This window comes from Ursus arctos, unplaced genomic scaffold (assembly GCF_023065955.2).
Source record: "Ursus arctos isolate Adak ecotype North America unplaced genomic scaffold, UrsArc2.0 scaffold_2, whole genome shotgun sequence".
NCBI classification, from domain to species: Eukaryota; Metazoa; Chordata; class Mammalia; order Carnivora; family Ursidae; genus Ursus; species Ursus arctos.
In genome coordinates this window covers 77,780,320-77,803,821 of record NW_026622874.1, presented here as the reverse complement: position 1 = coordinate 77,803,821, position 23,502 = coordinate 77,780,320, and the positions used below count along the sequence as shown (strand labels likewise).

The 23,502-nt window shown below is 47.4% G+C and overlaps 1 protein-coding gene and 1 long non-coding RNA gene across 4 annotated transcripts in view; one reads left to right on the top strand and one right to left on the bottom strand.

Annotated features, from left to right (window-relative positions):
- Nucleotides 1-7,116, bottom strand: part of ABCC1 (ATP binding cassette subfamily C member 1) — a 131,215-nt gene extending 124,099 nt beyond the window's left edge. Inside the window, exon 1 of one of the 2 annotated variants that reach the window (XM_026520254.4) lies at nt 7,005-7,116. In XM_026520254.4, coding sequence (XP_026376039.2) covers nt 7,005-7,052 — 48 coding nt within the window. In that variant the 5' untranslated portion in view covers nt 7,053-7,116. The remainder of the gene's footprint in view (nt 1-7,004) is intronic. The other variant, XM_057315452.1, reaches the window with a different exon arrangement.
- Nucleotides 7,117-7,225: 109 nt separating this feature from the next.
- Nucleotides 7,226-23,502, top strand: part of LOC123002185 (uncharacterized) — a 34,897-nt gene continuing 18,620 nt past the window's right edge. The window contains exons 1-2 of one of the 2 annotated variants that reach the window (XR_008960481.1): nt 7,226-7,437; nt 8,324-8,484. This is a non-coding gene — a long non-coding RNA (uncharacterized LOC123002185). The remainder of the gene's footprint in view (nt 7,438-8,323; nt 8,485-23,502) is intronic. The other variant, XR_008960482.1, reaches the window with a different exon arrangement.

Genomic DNA, 23,502 nt, shown 5'->3' with positions numbered 1-23,502 from the left:
AGCTTCCTCTTTGGAATTTTCAGGCCCTTATTACCACAAGCCGTTTTATTAGCACTTTATGCATTTCTGCAGAATGCTGCAGGCAAGATTTTTATGAGATGGGCTCTGTAGTTCCTTTGAGTTAAACTCTGTGATACTTTGACCACTCCAGGCACCCCAGGGCCTTTGCACTTGTGGTTGTCGCTACCTAATACTTCCTTCCCCTAGTCCTTTCACGGCCAGCTTCGCCATGCAGATCACAGGTCAAATGTTACTTCCTCTGAAAGGCTGTGCCTGAATATCCCTCTATCACAGCTGGTACCCCACCCCCAGTTCCTCCCAGTTAATGTCTCTGTGGCACTTCCTACTGCCCAAAATTGTCTTGGTCATTCCTAATGTAAGCTCCATGAGCACATGCCCCTCATCTACCTCGTTCATGGCTGCATTCCCAGGGTCTAGAACATAATAGATGCTCACTTCACAAAAGACTGACTAAATGAGTAAGAAACGGCTGTGGCAAGAACAAGCGATCAAATCCAGTGTTTTTAAAGAGCACTCTGAAGCTCTTCGTACTGGGAAAAATGAATAAATGCTCTCCAAAGAGGAGGACTCCCCCAATCAAGGAGGCCAATAAAAGGTAGACTGAGACTCTCAGAGAGGAAAGGGAAAAGCCCCATAAAACGTCCATTACCACCTCCCCAGTCATCTAGACCCATTTTCCAGGACTTGGCAACCTTGACCAGGGCACGAATCCCACAGTTAAGCTGAGGGGACACTTCAGCAGAACCTCAGCTCTGTGACTGTCCACGTCTCCTGGGGCAGTTTAAAATGAGGGAGTGAAGCTTCCAAGCCAACCTCCGTCATCACACACCCTCCAGCCAGAATGGACAAGCGCCGAGAAACACAGGCCCGGGTGGGAAACAGCATGGCAGAGCCAGCACGTTCCTTCTCCAAGTAATTGTGGAGTTTAACCTCCTTACGGTCTCATTAAGCTTCTCCAAGGCAACCCTGGTAAACCAATTACATGAGAAGTTCAACGGCCTAAAATCTCGCAGGAAAATGCAAGGATGCGGGCAAGTCTCGCCCCAATGTATTCTCCAGATCCCTCCACACCAACGGCTGTGTGACTTCAACACCCAAGGGACGTGTGGCGATGTCTGGAGGCATCCGTGTTATCACAACATGGGGAGATGCTGCTGGGGCCCAGTGGGTAGAGGCCAAGGGTACCGCAGCGCAGCCCACAGGGCACAACAGAGAATTTCCTGGCCCCAAATGTCCCAAGTGCTGAGGTTGACAAACTGTGCTTCACACCTACCACCCCCGTCCCTAAACCGGCTCCCTCAAGGCCCCCTCCCTCGCCCCAACCCTCAGCCTTCAAGCGTTAAGTACAGGTTCCCTGCCTCCATCAGAAGAGACGCTGTCCCAGTTTCCACGCCAGGCTGGGGGAAGCCCTCGCCTCAGGATGTTCAACCCCTTGTCATTATTCCAATCCCTTTTATGAGCACGTTTTTTTTTTTTTTTGCAAAATGTTCAGGCAAGTTTTGATGGGCTGGAGTTTTACTAACCATTAAGATAGGATAATAAAAGCTAGACCTTATCCCACCATGAAAATCTAGAGCCAACAGACACACCAAGATGCTTGCTTCAACTTCCTCGGGCAGCCGCGATTAGTCTCTGAGGGCCCCCACCAGCCAACATGACCTTGATGGAGCCAGGGGTCTTTGCACCATCAAACTAACAAGTCGGACGGGCCCCAGGCACTTCACCAGAAGCCCGGGCTTCGAGGCAGGCAATGTCCACGCAACTAACTGGCCACAGGTGAAGGAAGCAGACCAGGTGAGAAAGCACAATGGAAAAAAGCGACCAACGCTGGGCTCTAGAATTGAAGCCACAAAGAGGAGAGGGAATTGTGGCAAACGGGGGCCAGCAGCAGGCCTGTTTTGGGAAGGGCAGCCCCAGCTGACCACGGCCACATACAAATGCAGGCCCTGCTGCTCTCAGAGCTGCTGATTTCTCATAAGTCAGAAATTCATATTTTTCTGTGAACTCTTTCAAAAATCAGTAAATAGTAGCAATGACAGTAATCCCTAAGTGAAAGAAAGCCAAACCAGCCCAGTAGTGGGCTGGATCTGGACCTCCCACGCTCAAATTCAAATGTTGACTGAACCTATATGTTTGAGGCACTGAGTCCTGGGAGAGGGAAGGAGGGGCAAGGCTCAGGGCTAACCCTTCCAAGATAGACTATGCCGTCAAGCGTGGAAGCCAGAGGGCTCAGTCTCCCTGGGTATCCATTCCAGACAGGTCAGTGACTAGTCTGTCCTTAGAGACCTCTGGAGAGAGGCTGCAGCCCAGCTCAAAAGCCATGCCAGTGCTTCCTGTCATTTATTCCTTCCACAAATATTTACTGGGCATCTACTAGGTCCTGGGCACCATTCTAAGTGCTAGGATTATGGCCATAAATAAACACAGGCCAAAAACAAAAACAAAAACAAAAAATGCCGCTCCTGTGGACTTGACTTGTTGGTGGGGGTTTACAGAGAATAAACAAAATAAGTAAAATATCTGATGTATTAGATTGGCTGGGGGGGGAAGGGTAGAGGAGGGAGTGCAGGGAAGGACTGCGGGCACAAGGAAGTGGCAGGGAGTCAGAGAAAAACTGCCTAATGTGACATCTGAACAAATATTCGAAAGTAAAGGAGCATTCCATGCAAGGGCAAAGGCCCTGAGGCAGTCTAGTCATCTGTGTGGCAGGAGTGAAGTGAGACAGAAAGTGGCAGGTGAGGAGCTCAGAAAGGTGACAGGGTCAGATTCTGTCAACTCTTGCAGGCCTAAGCCTTTTGGCTTCTATCCGAGCGAAGTCTGGAATCACTGCAGGATTTCAAGCAGAAGGGGGAACAAGCCCCACTGGCTGCTACGTTGAGATGAGTCTCTAGGGGTCAAGGATGGAAGCAGGGAGAGCAGTATGGAAAGAATGTTCAAATCCTGGAGTGAACTGATCCACAATGGCTCCGGCCAGAATGGTAGCTGGGGGTGGGTGGTGGTGAGAAGCTGGCAGATTTGGAAACATTTTGACGAAAAAGGCAACAAGATGTGCTGACAGCTGAGATGAGGAATGGGAGGGTAGGGAGGGTGGGGAGGGTAAGGAGGGGTGGGTCAAGGATGCTGCGGGTTTGGGGCCTGGGCCTCTGAGGACAAGGCTGGTATTAACTGACATCAGAAGGGTCTGATGTTCTGTTTAGGACAGGCTAGGTTGGAGCACTGCCCCCCCCCCGCCCCCCAGTTAGAGACATCAGTTTCTAAAAGTTGAATCCATCACCACATTCAAAAGGAAAGCTACCTCCAAGAGTATCCCCAATGGAGCCGGGCCAGCTGGGGGAAGGAGAACAGGACAAAGCCATAAGGCAACCCGGGAACCCCGAATTAGCTCTTGCCCTGCCCTGTCCTCTCACAGGTTTCCCCTTTCTCCTCCCCAAGCCATTTACCATCTTACCTTGGGCCCATCACACTGCCACTCCGGGCCTCGGATTCCTGCCTTCCTGCAGGAAGTGGGGTGAGGGGAGGACCCCATGATTCCGGGGTCCCTTTCAGCTCTAAAAATCCAAAGGAAGGGAGAGGGGGGAGACTGGAAAGAGGGGTAAACAAAAAGGGGAAGAAGACAGGAAGGTGGAGGAAGGCAAAGGGATGAGTCTATAAACCAACAGAAAACTTGGGGGATGGGGGAGCTGGGGGTGGAATTTGGCTCTTCAAAGACTGTTGTAAAGCCAGGAGGAGCTATTAAGGGACAAATTACATGGACTCCCAAGGCCAGATCCTACCTCGGGGAATTTCTAATAGCTTCTAAAATATTCCTGTTCTCCCACCCCTTGGCTGCTGATTCAAATATTCAGAGATTTACTGAGTTCTCCAAGGCAAATACCAGCTCAGGAGCCAAATACTAGCAGGATTCCATGAACGGCAACATGGATCTCCTACGTCCATTCACCCCCAGCCACAGCAGGTGCAGCAGCAAAAACTAACTAGAGAATTCCAACTGGTGTCGACTGCTTACAATTACCGAGCACTAACTGTATACCAAGCAGCAACATTCTACGTATCTGCCAAGGATTCGCTCATTTGTTCCTACATCACTGCTCTTTGCTTGGTATTGTCTCACCAGCCCCATAGGGAAACTGAGGCATGCAGAGAAGTAACTCTCCTGAGCTGTAGAGCCAGGATTTGAAGCCAGGGGACGCAGGCACTCTGCTCTGAGGCAGTGTGCACTGCTTACTAATTTTTTTTTCCACTTTTTGACATTTTTCCAATTTTTCTACACTGGGTCTACAACATAATAAATAATTTTTTAAAAGTTAACCCCCAAGGAGAGGCCCAGGCCCATTCTCCCAACCATCATACAAACACCAGCCGCAAAACAGCACCCTCCTGCCATCAATGATGGAAAAAACAAGCCAAGTGTTGGTGAACTTGGCATCTATTTGGGTAACGAAGCTCCTCCTTTCTCATCTCAGAACATTTACCCGGGTGAAGGGGGTTAAATCAGTGGAACCCTCACTGTGGGCCATTTCCACGTTCTGGTTTTTCTGGACATTTCGTGAAGCTCAGAGGCAGGCACTGGCCCAGGAACAAAGCTCTGATAAGAGTCTCACGTGGGCCAGTCCTTTAATTTCTGAACACACGACCTTGGTCAGGGAGAAGGCAGGCATAAATCGGGCGAGGGGGGGGGGGCAATCCCTTCCCTACCAATTGAAGAAAAAGTGAGTCCAAAGAAAGGACAAGCAACTAGAAACATACAACTTCATCTTCAGAAAGAACGAATAAAAAATAAAAAAATCTGTTTAACTCTGTTCAGGGCACAGGCCAAGGCTCTTACATAGATGATCTCATTTACTCTTCAAACAACCATAACCATAAAAAGCCCCAAATGTTAGGGCTTTTTTTTTTTTTTTTGGATCCTGCCCCCATTTTACAGATGAGGAATCTGAGCACAGAATGGTGAAGTGGCTTGGTCAAGGTCACACAGCTTAACTGGCTGGGAGGCCGGCCTTGAGTACGCCACCCTAGAAAACACAGAAACTACCTTCTTTCTATTCCATTTGGTTTCTCCTGCTACCTGGAAGCTCTCAGGCAGCAGTGACCAGTTCTCAAGCTGGTGCCAGGCTCCAACCCCCCCACCCCCACCCCAAACTGGGGCATCCAGAAATCCAGAAGGAGAAGAGACAAAGTCTGCAAGGTCAAAGACTGGGCAAAGAGGGAGGGCTGACAGTGAAGACCAGCCATTGCCCTCCCCATGCAAAACCACCACCTGATCATTTCTGCAGCAAAAAGTCCAAAGAGAAAAAACCCAACTGCTTTTCCTGGGTGAGGTTCTTAACCTAAATAAACAGAGAGCACCCCCAAACACACTCCGCTTTGGAAAACCTCGTTAATCATCGACTGGCAGTTGTCATCAATAAAGCACATCCTGATGCAAAATCTAATTTATGGTTGCCTATTTTTTCCCCCTGTGTAACCTAGGAGAAGAAAATAAACAAGGATACACTCCAAAATTCACAGCAACACTAGACCAGATCCCCCTCTGGGTCTTTGCAGAAATAATCTTGGTGCTGTTACACCTGGCATAGGAAGCTGGGACTCCACAGGTTTTTCCAGAGTCCTACTTTGCAAATACTCTGTTCTCCAATCCCCCCCAGGACCTGAATGCAAAAGCATCTCTCTGATTTCCAGCCTGAGAATAAATCTGATCCCACCAGCCTGAAAACTGGAGACATACTGAGGTGTATTTGGTTGATATCCCCATTAATAAAGCCTTCCCCTGGGGCCCTCCGGGATGACTTTTTCAAGGCTCCAAAGGCAGTCTGCAAGAAAGGGCCACAAAACGGGACAAGGAGGTATTTTTGGATGCTAATCACCAGCTGGAGACAGCCAAAGCTGTTTTTCTCTCCTGAGTCCTACACAAAAGGGGAAAAAACTATCACGTCCAGATTTGCCTATTGTTTTTACCAATAATCAAGATAGTGTGACACAGACGTGCCCTCCTGGAACAAAGGGGTAAATCGCATTACAGGGAAGCTAAATAAAGCCCAAGACAGTGGGGATTAAACCACAGAAAGTGGACTAGGAAGCCAGGGCCAAGCACAGCACTGAACACGCAAAGGAAAACTTGCCAGGGCAAAAGCCACGTGCATCCCCACAGAGAGAAGCCTCACATTACAGAGGTGTGACGACAAAGGTACCAGGGTCCGGGGCATCCTGGGGGGGCACCCCAAAACTGACCCAAGGGTCAGGGGAGACATGGCAGGAGGGGTGAGCAGCCCTACCTTCTTCCCTAGCTGTTCCCCCAAACTTCCCTAATTCTTCCCGTTGCCCCAAATTCTCCTATAGTAATTAAGGAGACAGACAGAAAGTAAAAGATGGCAAAAAAATACGTAACCACAGGAGAGTCACGTTGAGGTAGCACAACCGGGAAGGGGGCAAACATCCCTTCCCACAGCCCGCGAGCCTCTTTCCAGCTCAGACCTTTAGGAAAGGGGCGTTCTTTGTGAAAGGGGAGACCCCAATCCACAACGGATAGGATACCTTAATCCAGGAGACAACCCCCCTGTGCTGCCCGCCCCCGCCCCCCATCCCTGGCGTCCCCTTCCGCGGAAGGTTATTTTTAATTGCAGGGGGCAACCGCAAAGCAGGAAGCCCTCTCCCCCAGGCTCTGGCCCCCCACGTTTCCCCTAAACCCCCGGAGCAGGGCACATGCAAAGCCCCCGCCCTGCTTCCCGGGAACTGAGCCGCCCAAGTTTCCACCCACACCCCCCCCCCATCAGCGGCACCCGCGAGGGGCCGGGAGCGGACCCCCACCCCCCACCCCGGGGCTGGCTGCAGAGCGGCGCAACGCGGCTCCGAGCGGCCGCGGGTGCCCGGGGGGCTGCGGGCCGGGCCCGCCCCGCCCGCTGCTTCCCCTCGCCGGCCGGCCTCCCAGCCGGCGGCCGCCCCCTCCCGGCGGGCCCACGCGGCCCAGGCGGCCGCCGAGCACGTACCCAGAAGGGGTCGGAGCCATCAGCGCTGCAGAAGCCGCGGAGCGCCATGCGGCGGGCGGGCGGGCGGACGGGCCCGGCGGCTGGCGGCTGCTGGCGGCGGCGGCGGCGGCGGGAGGGCGGGAGGCAGCGGCGGAGGGGGCCGGGGCCGCAACACCGCCTGGTTGGCCGGCGCGTCACGGGGATGCGGCGCCCCGCCCCGCCCCGCCCCGGCGCCCCGCTCACCTCCTGCCGCCCGGCGCGGGCTCGCGGGGAGGTTGCGCTGCGCCCCTCGGCGCCCTTCCCGCCTTCCCCGGCCCTACAGCCCCGCGGGAGGCCGGGGCGGAGGCGCGTGTCTTTCGACAGCGGCGGGGACCTCTGCGGCCGGACCCTGCCGCCCGTTTTCCAGTCCCGCGGTGGCGACGGCGACAGTAATAGTAACACCGGGAGAAACCAGGTACTGAGCCCTGGGCCAGCCCCCAGAGTGCCAAACGGCTTAGCTGCGTCCTCATTGGATCCTCAGTAGTGGCGCAGAGGTTGAGTGACTTCTGCAGGGTCTCCGGGCCAACCCCGCCCGCTGACGCCAGAGCTGACAGAGAGACAGTAGGAGGGGGATACACTTCGTAGTCTACCCGTCACAGATGGAGAAACTGAGGCCCAGAGAGATGAAGTGGCTTGCCCAAGGTCACACAGCAGCCAGTAGCAAAAGTGGGATTTGAACCCATGACCCATCTGACACCAGAGCACTCAAGGCCCAAAGACTCCAATCTCCATTCCAAACAGTTGTCGCCCCCGACATGTGTACAAAACACCTGAGGCTCAAAGAGGTGAAATGACTTGCCCAGGGTCACACAGCTGCCGGTTGCAGAAGTGGGATTTGAACCCAGGACCCATCTGACACCAGAGCACTCAAGGCCCAAAGACTCCAATCTCCACCCCAAACAGTTGTCGCCCCTACATGGGTACAAAGTACCTTGGCATTTTCTCCACCACCTGTGAGCAGCGCTCAAGAAACAGCCCTGTTATTGATCTTCACCTTAAGAGGTAAAGACACTGAGGCCTGGAGACATACAGACCTTTCTCAACTCCTGTGGGGGTTACATGGGATAAACCCTGGAAGTTGAAAATATCCTAAGTTGAAAATGCGTTTGATGCACCTAAACTACCAAACATCATGGCTTAGCTTAACCTACCTTAAATGTACTCAGAACACATACATTAGCCTACAGTTGGCAAAATCATCTAACACAAAGCTACTTTATAGTAAAGTGTTGAATATGTCCCGTAATTTATTGAGTACCATACTGAAAGTGAAAGAATGTTTGTCCATGTATCCGTTACAGGTGCTCTGGATTGCGTGACTGATTGGGGGCTGCAGCTTGCTGCATGGTGAGCAAGTGTCACACAGCATCTCACTAGCCCGGACAACACCCAAACTCAAAATTCGACGTCCAGTTTCTGCAGAATGTGTATAGCTTTCACACCATCGTGAAATCAAAAAATCGTAAGTCAAACCGTCATTTAAGTCTGGGACCATCTGTACACATAATGAACAAGTATTTACAGTCATGGGGCTTCCTAAGGCCGTGTTCTTAGTAAAGAACATGAATTAATTTAAATACTCACAACAGCCCCATGAGGTGGTGGTGGTGGTGGTGGTGGCGTTGTTGTTATTATTATCCCCATTTTGTGGTTGAGGAGACTGAGCCCAAAAGAGGGAGAGTAATTTGTCAGGGATTAATTTGTCAAACAGGAGGTGGCTAAATCACACGTTGAACTCTGGCAGACTGGTTGGGAAGGGAGGAATCTGTAACGGTGACCATTTTGCCATATCGTCTCAGAACTGGTTAACATCCAGGCAGTCAGTGGTACAGGAGCTGGGGCGGGGGCCTGGGAGTCTAAGCTTTCACTGTGGATACCCATGACACCTTTCTTCCCTCATCTCCTCCTCAATCCCCTGCCTGATGTATAGTTTCCATTACACACGTGTGCACGCACACACACACACACACACACACACACACACACACACATTGGCTGCACCAAATAAAACAAAAAGAGAGATTGAATATGAGACCCCCCCCCACAGGACCTAGGGAGGGAGATAGGATTGGTTTCTATGGTTTTTTTAAAGATTTATTTATTTATTTATTTATTTTAGAGTGAGAGATTGGGAGAGAGCATGAGCAGGAGAGGCAGATGGAGAGGGAGAGAGAGAATCTCAAGCAGACTCCCTGCTGAGCCTGATGCAGGGCTCGATTTCATGACCATGAGATCACAACCTGAGCTGAAACCAAGAGTTGGGTGCTTAACCAACTGTACCACCCAGGCACTCCTCTATGACTTTTTTTTTTTCTATTGGCCCAGGTTCCTCTGAGAGTGTTTTTAAGGTACGATTACTTTCAAGTGATAATGCTCCTTGGGTAGTTGCTTTGAGATTTATACATTCAACAAATGCTTACTGAACATCTATTATAGGCCAGGTCTTGCTAGGAATGAGAGAAAGTTGCTGTTCCTATGGAGCTGAAAGTGTTAGGGTTGTTTTTGTTGTTAGTGGTGGTTTTTTTAAGTAAACTTTACACCCAACGTGGGGCTTGAACTCACGACCCCAAGATCAAGAGTTGGACGCTCCACTCACTGAGCCAGCCAGGTGCCCCAAAATGTTGAGGTTTTCTCAAGTATTTTTTTTTTAATGGTAGGGGATCAGGTTGATTAAATAATCACATAAAGAAAGGCCATTTACAGCTGTGGTAAAGGTAGGAAGAAAAGTGGAAGAGAGCCAATAAGGGTCCTGGCTTGCTGGCAGTGGAGGTCAAGGAAGGCTTCTGGGAGCATGGAGATTTGAGATGAGATACAAGTGATGAGTCTGGTGTCAGGCCTGGACTGTGTTCCAGGCTGCAGAAAACAGAAACAGGACAGAGCAGGTCCTCAGAAGAACTGGAAGACAGTCTGGGTGGCAGGAATCCAGAGCAGAAGCAGAAGGGACCCATCCGGGGCAAGAGGCATCAGAAGGGGCCAGAACTTGCAGGATCGTGTTGGCCAAGGGAGGGGTTTCAGCTCGGCCCTAAGAGCCATGGGGAGCCACTGGTAGGTTTTCAGCAGGGCAAGACAGGGCCAGGTGTGTTTCCGTTTTCATCCACACATTTTGTTCATTCATTCTTTTAACAAATATTGATTGAGCAAACATAGGAAAAGGTTCTTAACATCATTAGTCACCAGGGAAATGCAAATAAAACCCCAGCCATGACAACCTACTGGAGTGACTACATTGAAAATACCACGTTTCTGCCAAGATGCAGAACAAAAACTCTCCTACTCCATTACCAGGAGTGTAAATTGGTTCAACCACTTTGGAAAACTGCTAGGTACTTTCTGCCCAAGCTAGACACACAACTACGCCGTGACACAGCAACTCTGCTCCTTCCTGGGAGGAGAGGAGTGCTGATGTGCATTGAAAAACATTGATGAGAAATGTCCATAAGTTTTATTCAAATAGCTAAAAACTGGAAGTAAGGGAGTGGCCCATCAGTAGTCAAAAAGATGAATGAATTGTGGCATACGCACACAGTAGATCACTACACAGCCAAAACATTTTTGAAAAAGAATCAGGGGCTCCTGGGTGGCTCAGTCGGTTTAACCTCTGCCTTCAGCTCAGGTCATGATCCCGGGATCTTGGGATCAAGCCCCGAATTGGGCTCCCTGCTCAGCCGGGAGTCTGCTTCTCTCTCTCGCTCTGCCCCTTTCCCCTGCTTGTGCTCCCTCTCTCTCTCTTTCTCAAATAAATAAATAAAATCTTTAAAAATAAATAAATAAAAATAAAATAAAAAATAAAATTCATTGAGCTGGACACTCAAGGTGGTTGTACGTGGCTCTATAAGAGATATACCTTACATGAACATTTAAACCAGAAAATAAGTAAATACTGAGTGTACCATTTTCCAGGAACAGAAATGGAGGGTGAAGTGACATGAAGTAATGTGCAGGGTCCCATAGCTGGGATGTGGCCGAGAGAGGCCCAGCCCTGCCCTGAATTGCCAAGCGCTTCCTGAGCTCCTCCGGCCAACCCAGACCTGAAGGCCCTCCCTTCTTCTCCCCGTCCCCTTCCTCCCCATCTTTGACTCCTGTACAATGAGAAAAACCCGAGACCCAGCAGCTCTGGGCCCTGGGCCAAGGCCACCCGACTGACAGCCAACAAAATAGCTGGTGATGAAAATGCAGGATCTAGATTTCAGGCCCCGGCTGCCTTGGTAGACCGTGATCGAGAACTCCAGCAGAGCCAGCAGACAAGAAGGACAGGGAGATCCTTTTGATTTCTCCCTGAATCCTAGCATCCTGTTCCTGTTTACTCTTCACTATTTGCAGGCGTCATGTTATTTATTTGCTCTGTAGAGGCCTCCTTGGCCACAGTCCTGGAAGGTACTAGCTACTGCCACCCCTCACATGAACTGCTACACCAGCCTCTTTCTTGGTGTCCTGTGCCTGGCCCTCCCCACTACAATCAGAGCTCCACACAGCACCAGAGGGGTCCTGAAAGCAAGAAAGGGGTCCTAAAGCAAGCCAGAGGGGTCCTAAGAAGAATGTTACCCCCGCCTAAAGCCTGCCACAGCCTCCCACCATGCTTAGTACAAAAGCCAACCAGATATGATCCTGTGATTCTGGGTATGCACCCACAAGATTCCAAAGCAGGGACTCGGACAGATATTTGCACCCCCATGTTTCCTAGCAGCATATTCACGAGAGCCAAGAAATGGAAGCAACCCAAGCATCTGCAGACCAATGAATAAACAAAATGTGGTAGATACATACAATGAAAACTATCCAGCCTTAAGAAGGAAAAAAATTTCTACACGTGCTACAAACTTGAAGACACTCTGCGAAGTGAGAGAAGGCCATCAAAGACGGGCACATACCATGAGAGTTCACTTACGTGAGGTTCCCAGAGTAGTCAAGCTCATGGGGACGGAGAGGAGAACGGTGGTTGGCAGGGGCTGCAGGGAGGGGAGAGGTGGCGAGTTCGTGTTTAATGGATGTGGAGTCTCAGTTCTCTGCAGGAGGAAAGCACCTGGGGAGGGATGTGGTAAGAGCTGCATAACAGTGTGAATGTACTTAATACCACAGAACTGTCCCCTTCCAAAATGCTCAAGACGGCAAATATTATATTATGTATATTTTTGCCACCATCAAAGAAATAAGAATAAAAGAAGCAAAATAGAGGGGCTAAAAAAAATCCAACGAGGCCGTCTGTGACCAGGCTCCTGTCCATCTCCGATGGCAATGCACCCCTTTGTCCTCAGTCCCTGGGTGGCAGCCACACAGAGGATGGCTCCTAGAACACACCAAGCTCATGCCCACCTCTGGACTTCACCGCTGCTGATCCCTCCACCTGGAACCCTCTTCCTCCACATCTTCAAGTGGCCCGTGGTTCCCATCACTCGGGTCTCGGCTCCAATGTCACCTCCTCAGAGAAACCTTCCCTAAAGAACTTACCCTGAGTAGAGGCCCCTGCGTAGCTCTGTCAGTTAAGTGTCTGCCTTCGGCTCTGGTCCCAGGAGGCTCAGGTGGTGATCCCAGGGTTCTGGGGTTGAGCCCTGTGTCTGGCTGCTTGCTCAGCAGGAGCCTGCTTCTCCCTCTGCCTGCTACTCCACCTGCTTGCGCGCCTCTCTCTCTGGGTCAAATAAAGAAATAAAATCTTAAAAAAAAAAGTACTTGCCCTGAGTAGCCCCATCCCCTCTACCTCATCTCCTGCTCTATTTTCTTCATAGCATTTAACACTCTCTGAAAAAATTAAATTGGCTCTTCTCTCCTCCTAGGATAAGGACATGACCTTGTTTCCCTTCAGGAACTCACATCAGGCAGTGTCCTGGGCAGGAGCTGGCTACTACCAGCCCTTTGGTTTTTTGTAAATAAAGTCTCAGTGGAATACAGTCCCCTACATTGCTTTATGTGCATTGCTTTATGCATTTTTTTTAAAGATTTTATTTACTTATTTGTCAGAGAGAGAGAGAGACAGCATAAGCAGGGGGAATGGCAGGCAGAGGGAGAAGCAGGCTCCCTGACTGAGCAGGGAGCCTGATGCGGGACTCAATCCCAGGACCCTGGGATCGTGACCCGAGCCAAAGGCAGACACTTAACTGACTGAGCCACCCAGGTGTCCCTGCTTTATGCATTTTTTATGGCTGCTTCAGCCCTACAACCTCAGAGCTGAGTAGTTGCAACAGAAATAGCCAAGTTTGGGGAACAGCAGAGAACCTAGCAGGGTTGGAGTGGGTGGAGGGAGGGAGTGCGGAGATGAGGCCAGATCAGGTAGGGCCTCTCCGACCAGAGAGAGGGAGTAGGACTTGGCTGCTTCTTGGAGCGAGGTGGGAAGTCATGGGAGGGAACTGAGCAGAGGGGCGCTGTGACTTAAATTAGGTTTTAACAGGTCACTGGTGGAGAATAGACTGAAGGTGGGCTTGGCAGCCAGAGGGGCAGTGGAAACAGGGTATGATAAGAACAAAGCAAAACAGGTCCGTGAATAATGGGGCTAATATCAGCCTCGACTGCAAAGTGGACCCAGGGTCGTGTTTCCCTGAAACGACAAAGTGAAGTTACTGTGGACTGTTGTGTTCAGAAAGCCCTCATCTGACTTCTCCATGTACAGGTGACAGATCTTCCAGGGGAGAGAAAGGTGTTTCCTTGGTACCCATAGAATTTCAAACTGCAAATTTTCCAGAATGTTAGAGAACAAAATTTCTCAGCTAGGAAGATGGGAACGGTTGCTCAAAGAAGGAGGTCACTTTGCCACCTTAGAGATGCAGAGCATCCTCGGGAGAAATACTGCCTCTTGTTTCCTTTGCAATTAGTTTTCTTTTGTGTGTTATCCCAGCCGGAAGAACGGCCAGGCTGAGTTTTGCTTCTCTCTGTCCACTCTTCGCTTGCTCACAATTAAAGATCATTCACGGCATTCTGTTCTTTGGTCCCTTCAGTGTATTTCAACCTAGGATAGTCCCCCACATTTTGTTGTTGTTGTTAATGTTGTGTTGCTAAAGAGAACAAGCCAATTATACCGAATATCACACATTCCAGATTTCTCCTTATTTTCTTCCTTGGAGTGGTTTATTTGTTCCTCTGTCTCTTATATATTCTGTGAACTTTACTTTTTAAAAATCTTTTTGTTTACTTAGAGAGAAAGCACGGGCACAAGCAGGTGTGGGGGTTGGAGAGGGGCAGAGGGGGAGAGAGAATCTCAAGCAAACTCCCGCTGAGCGTGGAGCCCGACTGGGGGCTTGATCTCACGACCCTGAGGTCATGACCTGAGCTGAAATCAAGAGTTGGATGTTCAACAGACTGAGCCATCCAGGCACCCCTATTCTGTGAACTTTAGATCTGAAAGCTTCATTGGATCCAGGTGAGTAAACATGCTTTCTGAACAGGGTGCTGCTGGCAAGGACAGTGTTAAGAGGATCTGTCTTCCACGTAGACTTAGCACCCAGCTCTCTCCTAGATGGTCAAGCAAGAGAAATGAAAACGGATGTCCACACAAAGACTTGTACTTGAATGGGCGTTATTCATAATAGCCCCCAAACAGGAAACAAGCCAAATCTCCGTCAACAGGTGAATGAAAGACAATTGGCAATACATCCATCCAGTGATAACTGCTCAGCAAGGAAAAGGAAGTACACCTTAGATCCCTCTCAGAATCATGGTGCTGAGTGAAAGGAACAGGTCGAGAAGGGCCACCTGCTGTACATAGTCACAAAAAGCAGACCACTAACTGCCCAGAACTTGGGAAAGGAGGCATTACCTGCAAAGGAGCATGAGAGAACTTTCTGGAATGATGGACATTTCCTTTCTGTATCTTGAATGCGGTGGAAATTACACAGACATATACATTTGTCAGAACTCATCACAGTGGCTACTTTAAATGGGTGTGTTTTATTGTATATAAATTACATCTCGGTGGAGGAGAAAAAGGAAATCTGGTCAGGTCTCTGCGTCGGTGTGTTCTCTCTCCTAAAACCAATACCCCTGAGAAAGTGCCCAAGGTCCAAGGTGTTCCCTCCTTTACAATTGTTCTTCCTCAGCCTCACAAAAGTAAGGCAATACTTCTTACTGAGAAGTATTTCAGAACTTACTGAGAACTTGGAAGTGCTGCCGTATAGAAACCTGGATGCCAGACAAAGGCATTGTGGGAAATCACAGTGTGTGGCTAGGAAAGAGAATGATCCCAAGGACCAGATGACAAATCCTTTTGCAATACAGATGGTTTCCTGTTTGCTTTCAGTCCCCCTGGAGGAAGCATGGCTTGTTGAGCGATAGGTGACTATAAATAATTTCTTTTTTTTTTAATTTTATGTATTTATTTTAGAGAGAGAGAGGGAGAGAGCACAAGCTGGGGGAGATCCAAAGGTACAGGAAGAGATTTCAAGCAGACTCTGCACTGAGCGTGGAGCTGGACATGGGGCTTGATCCCACAGCCCTGAGATCATGACCCGAGCCAACACCAAGAGTCAGACACTCAAGCAACTGAGCCACCCAGACGCCCCTACAAATAATTTCTGATAATGATTTATAATGTGATACGTGGCAAATTACATAGGAGTCAAACACTATGACCTTGAGTCACTTAGCAAAGATAATATTTCTATTCCAGTCTCCTGTTTATGTGAAAAACATTTCTCAGTATTTACTTCTATAAAAACAAAACATTGGACTAGCACTTATTCTAAACTCTGTCCCATTCCAGCCACAAATAATATGCATCCACAGGTAGATGAACCTGAAAAAAAATACACATAAAAATAGCCAGCCCCATTCATCTAATTAAAAGACTTATTTAGGGCACCTGGGTAGCACAGTCGTTAGGGGTCTGCCTTCGGCTCAGGGCGTGATCCCGGCATTCCGGGATCGAGTCCCACATCAGGCTCCTCCACTGGGAGTCTGCTTCTCCCTCTCCCACTCCCCCTGCTTGTGTTCCCTCTCGCTGGCTGTCTCTCTCTGTCAAATAAATATTAAAAAAAAAAATACTCAAAAAAAAAGACTTATTTAGAATGAAACATTTTATATATTGTACATCTGAAACTAATATTACACTGTAAACTAACTAGAACTTAAAACTTTTAAAAAAATAAATCAAAACGAAAGAATAAAACATTTTAATATATAACAATTACTGATCACAATGTAGTATGGTTATATTGTTTTGATCAATTATTTTCAAATAATAATTGCAGTGATAATTCAGAGAAAAATTTTAGCGCTTACAGCCTTAAGAACACAGGACACTTTTCAAAAATTAGACCCCTTGGGAGAATAGGACTTTAAAAATAAATAATTAAATGTCACTACACATACATATTTTTTTGCAAAGAAGTATGATCAGGTGATTAATAAAAAAAAGCCTTTCAAATATACTACCTTAAGATAGAAGTCTGTGGGGGAGGACGAATGGAAATACGAGTTCAAGGAGGGGGAAAAAGAGGAAAATAAAGTTTCCAACTGTTAAGAGCCTGTTCTGGTATTTTTTTCCCCTACAAAATTTTCCGTTTGTTTTCATGATGTTGTGTGATTCTGCTCATGGATTTTGTTTTGTTTAGTTTTTATTTCATAATCATAAACTTCCCTCTGCAACCCAGCTAGACTTGGAGGGGAGCAAGGAGAAGGAACGCAGTCAGCAATGGCGATCTTCTTGCTGCTCTGGCCTTTCCTGGACCCAGAGCACTCCGTGGCTCCCGCAATATTCACGTCCTCTTTCACCTTGCCAGAGACCACAAGCTCGTCATCCAAACACTCAGTCTTGGCAGCGCAGATGCAAAACTGGGAACGCGCTTGTTGTCGGGTCCAGTATTTGCCACGGACCGGATGCCAGGACCTGTGTGTTTCAGGATGAAATTGCCATCCTCAAATTTCCCCCCATAGATGGACTTGCTGCCAATGCCATGATGGCAGGATCACCATCCTGGCACACAGATCCCGGAATAATCCTGTGAAAGCAGGAACCTTTAGAACCAGATCCTTCCTCCCCAGCGCTCAGAGCACGAAAAGTTTTCTGTGGTCTTTGGAACTTGGTCTGCAAACAGCTCGGAGGAGACACAGCGCAAGGGCTGGCCATTCATGGCTGCGCTGACCATGGCTGGGCGAGGCTGGTGGTTCTGGAGTGGCGGCTTCTGCTCATGGATTTTTTTTTTTAAACAATGATGGCAGGTATATTCAAAAGCGTGAAGTAAAAGTTATAGTCTAAAATATGAATATAATAGTTGGGAAATGAGGCTGCAGCTGTTTTAACTTATGATAGGGACGTCTGGGTGGCTCAGTTGGTTAAGTGTCTGCCTTCAGCTGAGATCATGATCCCAGGGTCCTGGGATCAAGTCCCAAGTGGGGCTCCTTGCTCAGCGGGGTACCTGATTCTCTCTCTGCCTGCCACTCCCCCTACTTGTGCGCTCCCCCCCTCCACTCCCCTGTCTCTCAAATAAATAAATAATATTTTAAAAATTAAAAATAAAAGAAACTTAAGTTGACGTCTGTCAACTTAAAAATGTGCAAGGGGCACATGGTTCTTAGAAGTTCTTTCAGGAGAAACACAAGGAAAATACTTGAAGATCACTAAACAAGACCTCTGTCCATCTACTGAGCAGTACCCGTGTACCAGGCAAAACACTCAAAATCAAAACTGACAGGGTCCCTGCTCTCATGGAGCTGAGATCTAGTAAGTAAGAAACAAATAAAAACAAAGGAGAGAACAACCCAGTCTCAGGAATTGGTACTTTAGGAAACACAGTACAGGTGACCCTTGAACAATACAGGGATTAGGGGCGCCACCCCCTCCCCCACCCTGCACAGTTGAAAATCTGCGAATGACTTTCGATTCCCCCAAAATGTAACTACTAAGAACCTACTGTTGACCAGAAGCCTTACTAATAACCTGAACCATCAATTAACATAGATTCTGTATATTTATTATATACTGTAATCTTACAATAAAGTAAGCTAGAGAAAAGAAAATGTTAAGAAAATCATAAGGAACAGAAAATACACCTACAGTACTGTACTGCATTTAAAGAAAAAAGTCCACATACGTGTGGACCTGCACAGTTCAAACAGGTGTTGTTCAAGGGTCAACTGTAAATGTAACAGAAAGTTCCTTGGGTGAGGGAAGGGTGAGTGTTGATGGGAGAGGGGCAGATGGGTTGAACAAGGTAAGTCTTGTCCACAGGGGAGGTGACATTTGAGCTGAGACCTGAATGACGAAGTTGTCAGGAACCATAGAATCTGGGGAAGAGAGCTTAGGAAACAGCAAGTACAAAAGCCCTGTGGCAGGAACAAGCTTGGTGTGTTCCTTGGGTGGGGGAAGGGTGAGTGTTTGTGGGAGAGGGTCAGATGGGTTGGACAAGGTAAGTCTCACAGGGGAGGTGACATTTGAGATGAGACCTGAATGACGAAGTTGTCAGGAACCAGAAAATCTGGGGAAGAGAGCTTGGGGAAAAGTAAGTACAAAGGTCCTGTGGCAGGAACAAGCTTGGTGTGTTGCAGGAACAAAAAGAAGATGCCTGTGACTGGCGTATGGTGACCCAGGGGGAGTACAGACAAGCCAGGCGGGGGACTTGTAGACTGTGCTATACAGTCTGAATTTTATTCCCAAGACAATAGAAATTCTTTGGAACAGTTTCTCAACCTCCACCCTATTGACATTTGGCCCAGATAAGTCTTTGTTGTGGGGGACTGTCTTGAGCATTGTAGGATGTTTGGCGGCATTCCTGTCCTCTACTCACTAAACTCCAGTAGCAGCCCACCTCACTGCTCCTTGTGACAACCAAAAATGTCTATATTTGGCCAAACATTGCCAAATATCCTTGGGGGGGGGGATATCCCTACAAAGGGATACTACACAGCCACCAGAAATGGTGATGCTGGTCTACACCTCATTAGTGGATGAGCAGGAAAACACTCATGACCCCAGTGAGTCAAGCAAGATTGAACACATTTTATCTCTGCTCCCTCCCATAACCTCTCTGAAATGACCGTCAAGGTATAAGAAAGGTTTAAATTAATGAGGTCAAGGAGAACAGGAGAGGAAACAACATCAGATGAGGAAGGGGGACACAATTTTAGCAGAGGGAAAACAAGTGGTAAGTGAGTTAGCCAAACACAAAGATGGAGGCCAGCAAGAATGAAGCTAAGCCCCACCGTCGAGGCCAGAGGAGTCTGAGAAACCAGTTACACGTGGAGGCTATGTGAGTTGCAATGGAAAGCGGAAGTGCTCTGTGGAAGTCAGTAGAAGGAAAGGCTGGATTCCTCCCACCCCATAGAGCAGGTGACTACATCTTCCCCAGCCACAGCGTAAGACAGAAAGTGTTAGCTGGCCTGGATGTGGGGAGAGGCATAGCGTGGGAAGGAGTGGGTCGTGGAACTGAAGACAGGAGAATTAAGGGAGAGTGTACCTAGGAAAGATGAGACCCCTCCACCCCAAGTTCCCATCCCTACTCTGCTCCCAAAATGATGGCAGTTAGGCTAAGACCTCTGAAAAGTCAAGATTGGCTAAGTCATGCTGTAGTTATATAACACTTGAATCTCAGTAGTTCAAAACGACTAAGATCTATTCTTTGCTCAAGCTTCGTGTCCTCATGGGCTGTGTCCACTCCGTCTGTTGGAGCAGTCACAGTCTCAAAGGTGGATGGTCGCCATGCTGAAGGGAAAAGAGACGTTCCGAGGGTCCCGCATTGGTCATTAAATACTCCAGCTTGGAGCGACACACCATTTTTTAGATGAAATTCCAATAGTATAAAACTCACCATTTGAAAATGAACAATTCTTGGGGTGCCTGGCTGGCTCAGTTGGAAGAGCATGTGACTCTCGATCTTGGGGGTATGAGTTTGAGCCCCACATGGGGTGTAGAGATTACTTAAAATTTAAAAATCTTTTTAAAAAATGAACAATTCAGCGCTATTAGTACCTTCACAAGGTTCTATAACCACCACCTCCATTCAGTTCAAAACATTGTGATCACCCCAGAAGAAACCTGTGCCCATAAGCAATTGCTCCCCAGACCCCTCTCCCCCCCACCTCCAGCAGACATCTGTCTGCATTACGTCTCTATAGATTGACCTTGTCCAGATATTTCATATACATGAATCCCCATTACTTGTGGATTCCATATTTCTGAATTTGCCTACTTTCTGAAATTTACTTGTAATCTCACAATCAATACTTGTGGCTGCTTTCAGGGTCATTCGTGGAAATGCACAGAGTAGCAAAAAATTTGAGTTGCTTAGCGTGTTCCCAACCAAGGTCAAACAAGGCAACACTCTTCTTGTTTCAACGCTCAGGACTCTGAACACGTATCCTTTTTGTGGCGTATTTGGTGCCGTGTATTTTGCATTTTTGTTGGTATTTTTTGTTTGTGATTTCACTTTTAAAATGGTCCAAAGCATAGTGCTAGAGTGCTGTCTCGTGAGCTAGGAAAGCACACGTATTGGATAAGCTTTGTTCCGAACATGAGTTATAATGCAGTGGGCTGTGAGTTCAATGTTAATGAATGAACAATATATATGCAACATGGTTTCTTTAAAAAGAAGCACATATAAATCAAGGGGTTATGTATTTTTTTTAAGATTGTTAAATTTATTAGAGAGAGAGAGAGAGAGAATGCGTGCATGTGCGTGAGCAGGGGAAAGGGGTAGAAGGAGAGGGAGAATCAGACTCCCCGCTGAGCAGGGAGCCCCACACGGGGCTCAATCCCAGGACCCCGAGATCATGACCTGAACTGAAGGCAGACGCTTAACTAACTGAGCCACCCAGGCACCCCAAGGGTTTATGTATTGATTAGTTCATAAAAACGTTGTGCCCAGAGGCTCATGGGAACTGTATTTCCCTAGGAACAACGATTCAGTATGCACTAATTTGGTGTTCCCAGTGCCTTTTCTGAACATTACGACCATGAATAATGAGGTTCAACTATAAATGGAATTACATACTATGCGACCTTTGGTCTGGCTCCTTTCACTTAATGTAGTGTTTTTGAGGTGCGTCCATGCTGTAACATATGTCAGAACTGCATCATTTCAATGGCTGGATGACAGGCCATTGTGTGAATATACCGCAATTTATTTAGCCAGTCAACAGTTGAGGGACATCTGGACGGTTTCCATCTTTGGGCTATCGCGAATAGTGCTGCTATCCACATGTGTCTACAGGCCTTTATTTGAGTACCTGTTTTTATGATTTTCGATATCTACTTAGGAGTGGAATTGCTGGGTCATATGGTGACTCCATGTTTAATTTTTTGAGGAATGAGTGTTTTCCACATCAGTTGCACCATTTTACATTCCCCATAGCAGTGTATGAGGATTTCAATATCCTCACATCCTCACCAACATGGGTTATTCTCTGTTTGGTTATTTGTTTTCACTGTAGCTATCCTCCTGGGTGTATTTGCATTTCCCTGATGACTAATGATGTGGAGCATTTTGTTTCATACTTGTTGACTATTTGCATATCTTCTTTGGAGGAGTGTCTATTCAGGTCTGTCATTTATGTTTTCATTGGGTTGTTTGCTTCCTTGTCCTTGAGGTGTAAGTGTTCTTCATATATTCTGTATACTAGGCCTTTATAAGATACATGATTTGCAAATATTTTCTCCTGTTCTCTTGTCTTTTGACTGTCTAGATAATATCCTTTGATGCACAGGAGTTTTTAATTTGTTAAAGTCTGATTTGACTTTTTTTTTTTTTTTTTTTGCTGCTTGTGGTTTTGGTGTCCTAAGAATCCATTGGTGGGGTGCCTGGGTGGCTCATTCATTTGAGCATCTGACTCTTGGTTTCAGCTCAGGTCATGATCTTAGGGTCATGAGATCAAGCACTGCATTGGGCTCCACGCTTAGTGGGGAGTAGCTTGAGGTTCTCTCCCTCTCCCTCTGCTTCTGCCCCTCCCCCCGCACACGTTCTCTTTTTCTCTTTCTCTAAAATAAATAAATTTAAAAAAATTTTTTTAAGAATCCACTGGCAAATCCAAGATCATGAGAATTCACCTCAATGTTTTCTTCTAAGAGTTTGTTATAGTTTTAGCTCTTATATTTAGGTCACTGATCGATTTTGAATTAATTTTTGTTCATGGTGTGAGGTAAGGGTCCAACTTCATTCTTTTGCATGTGCATATCTGGTTGTCCCAGGACCATTCATTGAAAAGACTGTTCTTTCCCTCAATGAATGATCTTGGCATCCTTGTCAAAATCACTTGGCCATTGGTTCGAACTATCTACATCGTCCAGGACAACTCAAGGGATCAGGTATAGTTGAAAGGAAGGAGACTAAAAATACTTGGTAAATGAAACCAATGACTACCACAGCCTTCATGGAGGAGACAGCAGAATTCTCTCTAGGAAACTAAGTAGCTCAAGAGGAAGATCTACAGATACTGATATTTGGAGCTCTCCATGATAGGCAGGGGTCCCTCACATCTCCCTATGATGGAGCTTGCTAGTCTACAAACCTCTCTTCACAGCAGAACTTTCCAGAAGCTTTTTGCTCCTCACTCTAAAACATGAAAAGGCAGCCAAAGACTCCAGATATCTGAGAAAAGCTTTTATTATGAAAGACAATCCAAAACAACTAGCAAAAAGGGATTTGGAGAAACAATGACAATGAATGTAATAAAGTCCCCAAAAGCTACCATAAACATCATGGAGAGATATCAGATGATATATCATTCCTAAAACAAGATCAAGACATCCTTTAGTTTTATTTTTATTTTTTTGAGTAAGCTTGAACTCATGACCCTGAGATCAAGACCTGAGCCAAGATCAAGAGTCTGACACCTAATTGACTGAGCTACCCAGGTGCCCCTGTAAATACTGGAGTATTTAAGGTGAATTCATGACCTCTGTAAGTTATCTTAAAATATTTCAGCAAACCACAACAAGATACCACATTGTATGTTCTAGAATCGCTGTAATAAAAGAGACAGCGATAAAAACAGATGTGGGTTCTGGTTTGTCTTCCTTCTCCCCAACTCCCTGTGTAGCTCTTTGTTCCCGCAACTGATGTTGCTGATCCTACAGCAACTTGAGGTCCTCCGTCCAATACAGAGGTCGCAGCTGTCCACTGAATTCTCGACCAACTGCCACAGTTGTGTAAGGTTTAATCTCAATAACACATCCCACTCACACTGATTCTATTTCCCTGGTCAAACCCTAAAAGTTGGTACTAATTATCTGAGGAAAGGCAGCCAGGTACCCATCAATGCTACTGCACACATAGGACATCTCTGAAAGGCCTTCCCAGCCACTAGTAACCATAGGATGTTTGGAGGGAGGGCCTGGGAGGTCCAGGAAGGTCCAGGGGTAGGGAGATTTACTTTGCATGCATTTGTTTGTTTGCATTTTTTTTTTACCTTGTGCATTTTTCAAACACATGCTCATGGTAAAATACAACAGCATACAGAAAAAGCGCATAATATGTGTAGCCTGCGTAGTCGTGTCCCATCGTGGTTTTAATTTGCATCTCCATGATTACAGAGGAAGCCAAAGACTTCTTTCTATGTTATAAGCCCT